Source organism: Glossina fuscipes, unplaced genomic scaffold (assembly GCF_014805625.2).
Source record: "Glossina fuscipes isolate IAEA_lab_2018 unplaced genomic scaffold, Yale_Gfus_2 147, whole genome shotgun sequence".
Classification (NCBI taxonomy): domain Eukaryota; kingdom Metazoa; phylum Arthropoda; class Insecta; order Diptera; family Glossinidae; genus Glossina; species Glossina fuscipes.
In genome coordinates, this window is record NW_023998490.1 from 388578 (window position 1) to 401552 (window position 12975).

The following is a 12975-nucleotide window of genomic DNA, read 5'->3' on the forward strand; positions in this document are numbered from 1 at the left end:
TTTTTTTTTAACGTATTTTGGGATACGGAGCCGAACGGTATCTTACACTGTCTCGAGAACGTGACCCAGTTTCATAGTGCGATGACGAATGTGAAGCCGAAGTTGATGTTCGATATGTTGACGATGAAGAACGACCATTGCTGGCTTTAGCTAATTTAGAAGAAGATTTCAGGTTTGATTTGTTTTTAAATTTTATTTGAATTCTTGTTTACTTTTTAAATTTATTTTATTATCTGTTTTTTTCATTTCCTATAAAAATTTGTGAGTTAAGAGTCTAGAGGTTTTAAAAATTGAATTGATTTTTGTTGGGTTTTCCTCTTACATTATTTATTAAAGAATTAAGAACGTTTGTGGCCACAAATGTCAACGAATTTAAATATTTGTTTCGTTTTAGATTTAATTGTACAAGGTGTTTTATTCCATATATTCCAGAACTTGTTAAGTTTCGATTCAATAGCAGGTACGCTTCAAACTCTTTTTCGTTTTTTTGTTTTTTAAAATGTTTACTTAAAAAATTGAATTCGTTTGGCTTGTAAAAAAGCAGAGTTAAGAGATTTTTTTATTTGGTTTATTTAGTTCTTTTTTTCTTTGTTTAATGTTATTTAAATTCGTTACCCATTGATTTGCTTGACATTCTTTTTTCTGTGTTATCCTGCTTTAGGCTTAGTTTCAATTCAATTTTGCTTGTTTTTAAATTTAAATCTTTTTAATATTGAAATTTTTTAAACGAAAATTATAGATGTATGTTTTTGATTTATCAGCCTTTTTTCTTTTTAAGAGATTTTGTTGAAATATTTAAGGCGTTTTATCATTTTTCTTTTTTAACTTTTATTATTGTTAAGTTTGTTTTCAGCTGTAATAAAAATCGGTTGGTAATAGAAAAGACTTACCTGCATAAGCAGCAGCGTAAGATGATGAGTGTGGATGATATTCACGCCGATAATCACGTTCATAGGAGCTATTTTCATAAGCTGCATGATGAGCACTCGAGTGTTTAGATGAAGGTGGTGGTGGTGGAGTGCCGTAACGGTCATAGTCACTGGGATGATCGTATAAGTCGTGATCACGAGATCTGTGGTATTAGAAAAACTAATTATGAAAAACGTTTAGCTTTACTTTATTTAACTTTACCTATGAGACTTAACCAAGCCATAGTTGGGGTCTTCCATAACATAACGCGCCTTTTCTAATATGGAATAAACTTTAGGTTTGGTCGATTTCTCAAATGGTGGCATTGGTGGGGGAGGTGTTCTGTAAATGCTTTTCCTTTTTTTTTTTTTATTTTACTATTAAATACTCTTTACATTTTTTACCTGCTAGCATAAGTAGTGCTGTGGTCGCCGTAGGCCTTGGCATAGTGTGATTTTTTGTAAAGCCGTTCTTTGCCATCGAGTTCACGCATTTGCTCCATGCGTATGTCATCGTTAGAATCTGGAATCATGAATTTTCGTACCTCTGCTAAGGCGTAAGCTAAACGGTGATAAGCCTCCGAAGGTGGAGCCACTGTGGATATTTCTACATGTAAATCCCTATTTAAATGGGCGTATTTTGGGTTGCCTGAGCTACGCAGCTCTTCTTCTTTAGCATGATCACGCATAGAATTACGACCCAATACAGTCATTTTGCATAATGTTTCTTCTTGTAATTGACGCAACGTATTTCCTTTAGGTCCAAGAATTTTACCAACAAAATTAAATTTCGGGTATTCCTTAATTGGAAATAAAACTTTTTGAGCTACTCGTATGGGTTTCTCACTATACACATTTGCATATATCTCAGGTTTTGGGATGCGACCGCTAATCAAAATTTTTTCAATTTCTACACGTACATAAAACATATGCATACGAAAAAGCGAAAACAAAATGGTGGATAAATTTTTCTAATATATACATATAAATGTAAAACTTTTTTTTCTTATAAAGACTTACCGTCATCTATTAATCTTCGACAGATATTAAAATTATTACTTCCTAATTGCTTCTTCTCTTGCAAGCATTCATCTAAATATGTGTTGGTCTTTTCATTTAATTGAGGACCATCGTGAGCAACGGCCGATTGCTGGACATCATCACCCCCTCCACCTTGATCATTATTATTCGATTCTTCGTCATTGCGGCGCTTACGCTTGTAATCGGAAGTGTCTTCGCTACCATAATCACGATCATAATCTCGAGGCATGTTTACTTTTTTTTAAATATATAACACTTTTTCTTCTTAACAAAATTGAGCAAAAACTTACTCGTGGCTGTCTCAATATATCTTTCTGTCTAGGAAAAATGTATATGAAAGAGTATTGTCACTATTTCGTACGCAGTTTGCTATTAGGTATAAGAGATGGAAAATTGTGGATAAAACATTGTCGGGAATATTACAAATCGATTTTCTTTTTGTAAGCAAAAAACTCGATTGACATAGGGGCTAACACAATTAGACGTCATTTTCGTTGTCGGGTTGAAAACTCCCGATCGGTAAACACACCATCGTATTGTTTTACAGAAAATGTAAACAATAACATACGGTCTTAGAACTAATAATAAAGAAATCAAGACAAATATATACGACAAATTTATAAAAAATAGCAATTTTGTTAATCTTTATAATGTGTTTAGATTTTATGACAACATCGATAGCCCCTTTAAATTGATTCATAGCTTGAAAATCACCATTTATGACTCTCTATTAAAACAATTTCAATTTTAAAATAAGTAGACTTTACTGCTTGCATTTCCTTTGCTGCAAAATAATACTTGGCATAAACTAAAAATGCAAATCACATAATGTAACAATAATGAACATTACTGTAAGTATTTAAGCTTATAAATTGGATAAATATCTTTAAAATTTAAAAGAAAAGATCGTCATCGCCGTCGTGTGCTTTTTTTTCTTTTTGTTTTATTTGTATGGATACATTTAAAACCATGTGATTTGCCGATTTTTATACAAGTTTGTAGAAATTCGGGAAAGTCCCAATCCGAAAAAAGAAATAACGCGTCATTGCTTAAGCCGTCTATTTGTAGCTTGCAGTATATTGGTATTTACTAGGTTTTTTTTAGTGTCGCTATCGAAGGAACGTTGTTTGCCAAATTCCTGATGAATTGCTGGTCGAACACGATTTTGCTTCGGCCCTCTTCGGTGTCTTGAAATAAAATAAACCGCTAAATGCTGATCGGAAAACTAGGTACAATAAAAATTACTGAAATAACTTTGCAAATTTTATATATTATTTTGAAGCCTAGCGTTTCGGAAATAGCGATCCTAGTAGCATGTAAATTTTTTTCCCATTTTATTTGAATTATTATCGGGTATTTAATAAATTCTTGGGCTGCTATGAAAAATATTGTGATTAAACTAAAATACCATGAATTCTCTCAGTCTGTCTTTTAAATTTATTGCGTTTCATACGTTCGGTTGGAATTGACGAGACGCTGAAATATATTTAGTTTTTATGTTGTCACAATATTGCAATTTGAAGAATTTGAATTCTCAAAATTATATTGTGTGTCTCGATCGTGTTTTCATGATAAACTCTTACGAATATTGTTGCGTCGAGTCTTTTGCTGACTGTTCGATACATGAACGCGTTTTCTATTTCCATTACCGTCCATCTGCCTTTCAACCCTTTACAAAAGTGTGGAGAGACGTATGTTATTCATTATGACGATTTTTGTACCTTCACACGCTGGTGCGTTTTCTTCAGGTGGGAAATGAATCTTGTTCAAGAAGTTTATGCAGCTTTATTGAATGTCAGTGTTTTGAATAATTAAAGCGTCGTTATTACTCACCATTTCAGAGCTCAATAATACGATTTTCGGACTGCTCTACGGAATTTTACAACGTTGTTTATTAAAAAGGGGCAAAATTAAATGGCCGCAATCGCGTTATCATTTCGCACTAATTGAAAATTTTAAATAAGAGCAAGATTTGGTTGGTGGATTTTTACTTGTGTTTCTTACATCTAATTAATATTATTACACAAGCAAATAGCAGGAAAATTGTGATTGCAAGCCCGAATTATTTGAAGAATTGGTCAGCTTTTCGTATAACGTGTGCATAAATCCTAATACGTTTTGTAGTAAAGGCAGTGTATTAATTTTTATTGCTCGTGGTCTTAATGGCGGAAAACGGTATGCGTTCTGGATTAGAACAATCAAGTGATAGTGGTGGTGGTGGTGTTGGTGGTGCAGCCGTCAACGGTCATCTTAATCATGAACATGAGCAGGGCATTGAAAAAGGTTCGGCTCGCTTGAGTGAAGCTGCTCAAAAATACATGCAAGAGTTGTTAATTGAGCGTTCAAAATTGGAAAACAATTTCCCGTTGGCTGTGAAACTAATCGATGAAGGTGGGTTGCTAAAAAATAAAAACGTATACAAAATGTACTTAAGCGTAAAAGTTTACTTCCCTATCTCAAACTTTGTTCGTTAAAAAAAAATTAAAATTAAAAAAAAAAAAAGTAGCGTTAGAAAGGGTACAATTGAATGGACGCATACCCACCAGAGATCAATATGCAGACGTTTATCAGCAGCGTACCATAAAACTAACACAAAAAGTTCATGTGCCCATTAAGGACAAAAAGGTTGGTCATGCTATTCTGATAATGATGACTACATATCATAGACCATGTATAAATTTTTTTTCCAGTTTAACTACGTGGGCAAGCTTTTGGGACCCAAGGGTAACTCTCTGCGCCGTTTGCAAGAGGAGACTCAATGTAAAATAGTGATTTTGGGCCGCTTCTCGATGAAAGACCGTGCACGGGAGGAGGAATTACGTAATTCGGCTGATGCCAAATATGCCCACCTAAATTTACCCTTACATGTGGAAGTGTCAACCATAGCTCCGCCAGCTGAAGCTTATGCTAGGATAGCTTATGCTTTAGCTGAGTTAAGACGTTATTTAATACCCGATAAACATGATGATATAAGACAAGAGCAATTTCGTGAATTAATGGAAGATCCGGAGGCGGCTAAAAAAATCACTTTGAGACAACAACAGCAGCAACAACAAGGAAACGGTAACGGCGGCAATGGAAACGGTAACGGGAATAATAACCACCGTTCTAATAATGGGAATTATAGACCAAAATATCAACAACAATCTCAAAATTATCATTACAATGATGAGACTGTTTACTATCGATCCCATAGTAATAATTATCATCCAGCTAAAGCATATGTGCCAGGTAAATATATATATAGGTTTTGGGATTGTTAATATTGAAAATATGAAGAAATTCTATACAAATATATATTTGATTGATATAAGATTCGAAGCCAATTCAATCGTTGTTTGTATGCATTTGCTTTATTTGTCAAAAGTTATTATAATTCATTTTATATTAAATAGGAGTCAAGTTTCTACATCTTAAGAAACAGTGATATCATCACCTTGGGCCGTCCGAATTTGAAGTGCTGAAATCTTTATGCTAAGATTCCCGTTTTCCTTAGCTAATCATTTTTTGATTGTAAATATACTGATGAGAAAATAAATTATTCCCCATTTTTACTAAAATATCAAATTATGTTCAGCAAAAAGATATTGAAGATTTCAGAACTATTAAACAAAACAGAATGCGTTAGCAAATTATAGAGTTATTTTCGAGCATATGAGTTGGAAACGATATTTAGGGAAGGAAAAAATAGACGAAGAGGCTATCTACTAGAGATTCAATTTAAGCCGTTACCAATCGGAATTTATAAAATTTTGGCATATCCATAAAGAGAATTGCCTGATGTTACTCCGGTAAAATACGAAAGCCGTTAAAAAAGTAAAAGTTTAGAATTTAAACACATGGTAATAATGCTTTATTCCTGCTTAGAATATAGTTAGTAAAACTAAAGAACATTTCTCATATAAATTTCTTATTTCTAAATGTCATTAGACATCATCATTTTAAAGTATTACTGTATAAATTAATTGTAAGCAGATTGTTTGAGACAATGAAATATAATGTAGGGCCGTATGGCTCAAGCAGTTATATAGTCCATCGCACTTGAATTAAAGCCATCTGCATTAGGATGCTGTTTAGCACTACAATTCCGAAAATTATACAAAGATGTTAATTTAGAACTTTTACGAATTTAAAGTGATGCTCGTTGAACTTTTTAATCAATATAGATTATTTGCCAAATGAAAAATTTCCTTTTTAATAGTTTTGGCTTTCTACTTTAATTTTGGGCAATACGTAGTAATGTTTCCAAAGGAGTAAACTAAATTGTGATAATGAAGTATCTCAAATTATTGATTTTAGTTAAAAAAATTCGGGTTCGCTTTATTAAATTACGAGTTGAATTGAAATTGCATGTTACGCTCTTGAAGATATTTTCAGAGTATTAAAAATAATGTCTACTGAGAATGTGATTGACACGGCTTGTTTTTCAGGTGGTCAGCGTACGAGTTCTATGCACTCAACTATCCCGCCACCTGCGATTGTGGGTGCTTCGCCATCTGGCATGACGGTAGTTAATGCTACTGCTGCCAACTATAGTGGGCGTGCTCCTGGTTTGATTACTGGAAATCCAGTGGCCGGTAATACGGCTGGGGGAGCTACAGTAGGTAATCCAAATATGAGATACCGACCATCTCAACTGCCGTATTCATTTGTTAAGAAATAAAAACGTTTCTGCGGTTCGTTTAGTCACTATACCGTTGAATGTTTTTTTCTATTATAATTTGTTATTGACTCTTTTCCACGTTAATTTTAAAAGATTACCTTTTGAGAAATGTACGTATTTCATCATCAGCTTCCAATATATTTTTTGGATATAAAGTTGTTTCATTTGCTACTTTGTATCGTTATAATCATACCTTTGAATTTGCATTGAAAGTTTAGTTTCATAACTTCATAAATACTTCATATCATATACGAACCTTTTTTAAATTTTGTTATTCGAACGGAAGCTTATTTAAACTTAAACAATAACTTTTAAATTTGATCTTTAATAATTGTTTAAAGCAAGAAGAAGAAAAATTAAAGATTAACAGACATAAATACACAATACCATACATCAATACTATAGCGTGTATATTTGTATTTTTAAAAGAATTTGTCATTTAAAACCTTGTTATTTTTCAATAATTACATACTCAACAACAACCAACAAACAAAGAAAAACAATGTGGATAATGATAACAAACACTAACGGTCTACAAACAACAAAGCAAGCAGCAACTACTCCACCCTACTAAATCACACTCACAAATGTTAATTTGAGTTCAGTTTACAAACGCTTAGTTAGCATTTAACTAAGCGAAAAAAAAAGAATTGACAAAAAAAAACCAAATTGAATAAAAAAATACAAATACAAAACCATATAAAAGAGAGATAATGTACGATCATTTATATAGAATATGAATATTTTCGTATATATCTACAATCGTATGTGAAAGAGAAAACAACATGTAAAAAAGAAAAGAAAAATCTTAACTGTTTTTTACGTTAAGCATAAGAAAAGTAATATGTTGTAAAATACTAATAATAATAATAATAATAATAATAAGAGAAAAAATATTGAATTATATACAAAAAAAGAAAAACGAAAAATAAATGCTTGCGCTGTGTGTGTATGTGTTTGTTTATTTGTACGTATGTGTGCGCACTTTCATCTCTGGAATTCATAATGTGTCTGCCCATTAATTCATGTACATCTGCCATTTTTCTGCACGTACGCATACATTTTATTCCCCTACGGGAAGGTTATGTTATGTCATTTAATACTTATGCGAGAATACTTTTCTCTAAAATCTTGTTGAAAAGATATTTCACTCTTTCTCTCCATAAGCTCCACCATTTAATATTAAATATATAAGTGATTTGTAAAATCAATTAAGAAAAAATAAATAAATAAAAAAATTTATAAATGTTAAATAAAATTGATATTTCAATGGTAAATATTTTTATTAAATAGCTTTTTAGTGGTTCGCCATTTACTTTTGGCTTAAGCGAATTTTGAAAATCAGATAATCTCAAGCAAAGAAGCAAGCGATTAAAAATTTTATACTCTCCTTAAGATAGATAGATCTTGGGTATGCACCACTTCGTACACCTGGTGAGCGTCTATGATAAATATTAAATAGATACCTTGTTTGGAGGTTGTAGGTCATATTTTTCATCTATTTTTGGTGATTCAACGCATGGATCCAAACGGAAAATATATGTTACAATGTTAAACTTTTCTGTAACAACGATGAACATGGATAAATTGTTAATGTTTAATGACGAAGATTTGTTCATGATAGTAATTTGGTATAAAATTTAAGCGGAACCCATTTCAATGGAGAAAACTGGTTTCTGGCAGCAATTTAGTAACAAAAATTGACGATAAAGAATTTGAATATAATAGCTATATTTTTTAAGAGTTCATCATATGTAGGGGTTATCACGGTAAGCAAGCCGTTATATGGAGAGAAGGTCTAATCTAGTTTTTTATGATGGAAACTGAAAAATAACCAATTTTTCAGGAAGTAAATTAGCTTTGCTAAATTTGGATCATGCTATGTGATGTCATGTCGGTGCTTATCCGCTTATGATGCTTCCTCTTAGAGGATAAAATCGCAAAACTTAAAACCAAGAAGAAACGAGTAATAAGAACGTCCGACGCAGGTTAAAGTAGAGATCGAGGCAGCATTCACTGCGTGCTTATATGAAATTGCAGTCCGATAACTTCTAACGCTGCAAGCAAATATGGAGTAAATATCGTCGGCAAAAAGTAACAAATGTTCACTTTTGCAGCGTAGTACTCTATACATGTGTGTATAAAGTTCTTCAATATATTAAATCATTTGTGGTTCAATTTAAGCGACATTTTAAGGATAGTTTCACTTTTGCAATGGGGAAATTCTATAAATAAATGTGAGTGATAGTCTACCCGATGATAAAATATTTTATATATTAGATGGAATATTGAGTTATGATTGGATTAATTAGATTTCTTCCCAGGTTCGCCAGTTTTGAGACCAAGAACTTAATCTTTCCATTTATAGCGCAGCAGTAATATTAGCTATTTATTTAACAATCTTTTAGGAAAATGCGTCAAATGTTCGCTTTTTTTATGTAGATGTGTGAGCAATATTATCGGCCGAAGAAACAATGAAATTTTTCTTTGAAATAATCAAAGTAAGAAAAAAACGATGGGCAAGCAAAATTATTGAAAATAAAGCATATAAATAATTGCTGATAAACACGAAAATTGCTAATAAAAGCAATATTATATATCGTGGGTTAAATAAAACATGTGAGCAGAAAACTTAGATTTTTCGTGATCACATTCATTCGACGGCCGAACAAAAATATGAAAAATCCTCCGTAGTGAAATTAATATTATCTGATTATATAAATGGACGCGCTTGCTAAAAAAAACTTCAGCTGGGGTTCATTATAAAATTTTTTATGTTGATATTGTTCGCAACATTTCCCGATTTTCCAAGTTGTAGGTCGTCAAAATCATTTCAAATTCGACGCAACTTTTGCAATAAATTCGATTCCGAAGAGTCTCTAGTACACATATCATAGTTTTCTACGTTCGAATTTACAAACTGATTCGTATTACACAATGTTATGGCATGAAAGGCCAATTTTAATATTGGGATGGGTTTAAGATCAATACCGATTACACTGCTGGAGTATTCATTTGATGTAGGCTTTCGATGTTAGATTAATGATAACAAGTGCTAGAAAGTAATATCTATATGTAAGTAATAATGTAATCTGTATGCTTCTCATTAGCTCAAATCAAACGCAATGTACTTTCTTTATAATACATTTTAAAATTTTTCTGACAGTCGTCACAAAGACGTTGTCTATATTTTATTTCAGCGAATATGCCGTAGCAGTTTCTAAATAAATTGGCAAAAGGTATTTTCACGAGAACACCACTAGTGTTCTTAGTTAATCGTATCTTTGTTTATTGCGTTCTTTTAGGTAATTAACTTTCATGCTCTTTATCGGTTAATTATATCGTTTAATTGAAAGTTATTTTGATACTTTCAGTTCTCTTTAGAACACCTCAAAAGAGAAGAGACAGTGAAACAACTTATCCAGAAATTAACGCTTTAAGTCCGAATAGAATGCACAGCTGATATCGATTTGCTGATTTCGAATTTCCGTTCGAGTGGCTCGAAGTGCGGAGTAAATAAATCCCAGCTTGAAATTCAAAGCATTTAATAATCGCTTTTTGTCGGTTAATGCGTTGAATATTTATCATTTTCTTTTAAAAATTGTAGAAATTTTTAAAATCTTGCTATATCTGAGATCATTAAAAATTTCAATTAAAAAATAAAGGGAATAAAAAATCGTTTTATACTGAGTATTATGTAATTGATTTGAAATTGGAAGCATTGTTTCTTTACTGTAGCTTTTACATTAGTTTTAATCGGTAATGGTTGCTTCACAATAAAGGTTTCGCAATTATTGTACGAACTTCCTATCCAGTTATCATCTGCAGCAATCGATTAGTGTGATTAAAGAACATTTATCAAAACTGTGTTCATGTTTAGGCGGATTTTGAAAGCCTCTAACTAATATAACTTTTGACAGTTGCAATGACGAAAGTCGATTCATACAAAGAGCTTTAAAATTAAAAAAAAAAGCTTGTCAACTAACCTATAAGTTCTACATTGCTTCAGTTTTTGTTAATTTTTTTTTTTATTTAAAATAGCTATTTTTAAAATAAACACCTTGTTTGTCCAGAAAAGCGAAGATAGCAAAACATATCAATAAACTCATAAATTATATAACATCGGTTTAGCCATACTGCCAAGCCTGAGATATGACCACCTTTCAGAGTGAAACTAAGTAGAGTGCAATCGATTCTTTGCGATGTGTTCGAGGTCTTGATTCTTGAAGAAATGTCAAGGATTTTCATATTACGCATTTAAAAAGCGGTCCGGATTATTACAAACGATGAATTTCAATAACTCCTTTGCCAAGAACCATTTAGTGAGTAAAATACAATATTTATTATAATTAATGTGTACGAAGAAATCTTATTTTACGGAGTTTAAAAGCAATAACAAATTTATTTCAATTCAATTATTATTGAACGCTTGAATTAAATTGAAATTCTTTATAAAATTTAAGCAAAACCAAAAGATTTGATACATTAAATGGTTCAAATAGTTCCGTAATGTATATAAGTTGTAGTTAATTAAATACTTTTTTACAGATACCTTAAAAACAATGATGGGAGGAAATAATTTTCGTACAATTCTAGTCAGTACGTGGACTGTAATTCTCTTTCTGTTTACAAACAGTTGCGTGCCTGGTATGTATTTCAACTAATTAGAGTATATTGAAAAAATTTATATTATATATGAGAACTTATATATATATATGTATAGCTGCTGTCTCCAAGTCTGAAAAACCACATACAACAGGTATGTATCCATTGTAACTGGCATATATAAAAAATCCATTAATATAATAACTACAGATTCTGATGACTTGGTTGGATCTATTCTCTCATCTGGTATGTGATTTTGGTAGTTCTGTCATATTGAAAAAATTTTCATTTTATTGCTTAATATAAATAGCTATAAAGTCCCTTGGTGGCCAAACACATGATGAGTCCAAAAAATTGAAGCCTAAATTGAAATATCCAAAAGGTATGTGGTCATGCTAATTTGATGATGTTGTACCAAATTTTAATCATATCTAGTTTGCGTTTTTGTCTAATGACAATCAACGACTCAGCTAATTGAATTATAATGTATTGGAAAAAACTTATATTTGTCAGTAAATGCAGGTAGTATTAACTTATATTTCAGCCGAATCGCATTACTATCCTCCAGCCAGTCCATATCATGAACTGCCGCCAATATTACCACCTAGTCGCCCTTATCCTTATCAAAACTATCTACCACCCAGATTATACTATTTTCCGCAACCAATTCAACGCTATCTGTTACCAATTGAACTCTATGGACAACGCTATCCACCATTGATAATATCACCAGCAGGACAACTCTATCCACCCCCAAATTTATACTATGTACCACAGTCAGTCGAAGCAACAAGCAGTCCTACACAATATTATGAACCATCGATAGTATCTCCAGCTCAATCCTCTGCATCGTCACAATGTATATTCTGTGTAGTAAACGTACAATCACCGCAAAATAACCTACCATCGAAGGAACCAAGGTCGTCTCAGTTACCATCGTCGATATCAGATTCGCAATCAGCACCAGCTAAAGCATCAATTTTAGAATTACCGTCTCACCAATCACCACCGTCAGAAATAGGTCTAGGGCCACTATCCCAACCGTCTCAGGCACGTCAATCATTATCATCAGAATCACCTTCAAAACCTGTAGCACTTCAGTCATTATCGTCACCATTGGGTTCAGAATCAACATTAGGTAAACAATCATACCCAGAACAACTGTTACGTGAACCATCACTGTCAGAAGCAGCATTGCAATCACCGCTCCATCAATTAGCCCCGTTAGGACCAGCATCACTCCAATCTTTTCCGTCGCAAACGCACCTAGAATCCACAAAATGTTCAACACAGCTATCAGAGCCCTCCCAGGGTACGTCAGCATTTCAAACAGCATCATCAGGGTCACACTCATTGTCACCACCCCATCTATCAGTGTCCTCGGCATCATCTACAGAAAGACCACATCCGTCATCAGCGGCAATACTAGGCTCCGAACAAGTATCGGGTGCAGAGCTAACATCGAAACTGCCGCCATATCAAAGGCCAGCGTCAGAAACCGTTTTACAGCAACCATCTGACGAGCCGGTACCACTTCAACCATCGTCATCGCAATCAATTCCAAAAGCAGGAACGGCTCAGTCATCAGTGTCATCATCAGATTCAGAATCAATATTAGGTAAAGAATCATCCCCACAACAACCGCTGCGTCAACCATCATTGTCAGAAACAGTATTGCAATCACCGCTCCATCAATTAGCACCGTTAGGACCAGCATCACTCCAATCTTTTCAGTCGCAAACTCAACCAGAATCCACA

General features: G+C 32.9%; 3 protein-coding genes across 6 annotated transcripts in view; 2 read left to right on the top strand and 1 right to left on the bottom strand.

The window, feature by feature from the left end:
• On the bottom strand, positions 1-2313 carry LOC119641167 (KH domain-containing, RNA-binding, signal transduction-associated protein 2). 3 transcript variants are annotated; one of them, XM_038039682.1, is made up of 5 exons: positions 1929-2313; positions 1314-1818; positions 1132-1260; positions 891-1072; positions 1-150 (listed from the first exon to the last, which is right to left on the bottom strand). In XM_038039682.1, exons 1-5 carry the CDS (start codon positions 2176-2178, stop codon positions 8-10), a joined length of 1209 nt encoding a protein of 402 aa, XP_037895610.1. In that variant the 5' UTR covers positions 2179-2313; the 3' UTR covers positions 1-7. The 3 variants fall into 3 exon arrangements, with proteins under 3 accessions (XP_037895610.1, XP_037895609.1, XP_037895611.1); XM_038039681.1 differs by having other exon boundaries at positions 1132-1266; XM_038039683.1 differs by having other exon boundaries at positions 1132-1251; positions 1929-2312.
• A 1574-nt stretch (positions 2314-3887) lies between these two features.
• Positions 3888-7302, top strand: LOC119641244 (KH domain-containing, RNA-binding, signal transduction-associated protein 2). 2 transcript variants are annotated; one of them, XM_038039818.1, is made up of 4 exons: positions 3888-4340; positions 4453-4574; positions 4640-5180; positions 6380-7302. In XM_038039818.1, the coding sequence occupies exons 1-4, from the start codon at positions 4112-4114 to the stop codon at positions 6610-6612; spliced, it is 1125 nt and encodes a 374-aa protein (XP_037895746.1). In that variant the 5' UTR covers positions 3888-4111; the 3' UTR covers positions 6613-7302. The 2 variants fall into 2 exon arrangements, with proteins under 2 accessions (XP_037895746.1, XP_037895747.1); XM_038039819.1 differs by having other exon boundaries at positions 3892-4340; positions 4456-4574; positions 6380-7290.
• A 4431-nt stretch (positions 7303-11733) lies between these two features.
• Positions 11734-12975, top strand: part of LOC119641282 (mucin-5AC-like) — an 8048-nt gene continuing 6806 nt past the window's right edge. Inside the window, exon 1 of the mRNA XM_038039877.1 lies at positions 11734-12835. Coding sequence (XP_037895805.1) covers positions 11734-12835 — 1102 coding nt within the window. The remainder of the gene's footprint in view (positions 12836-12975) is intronic.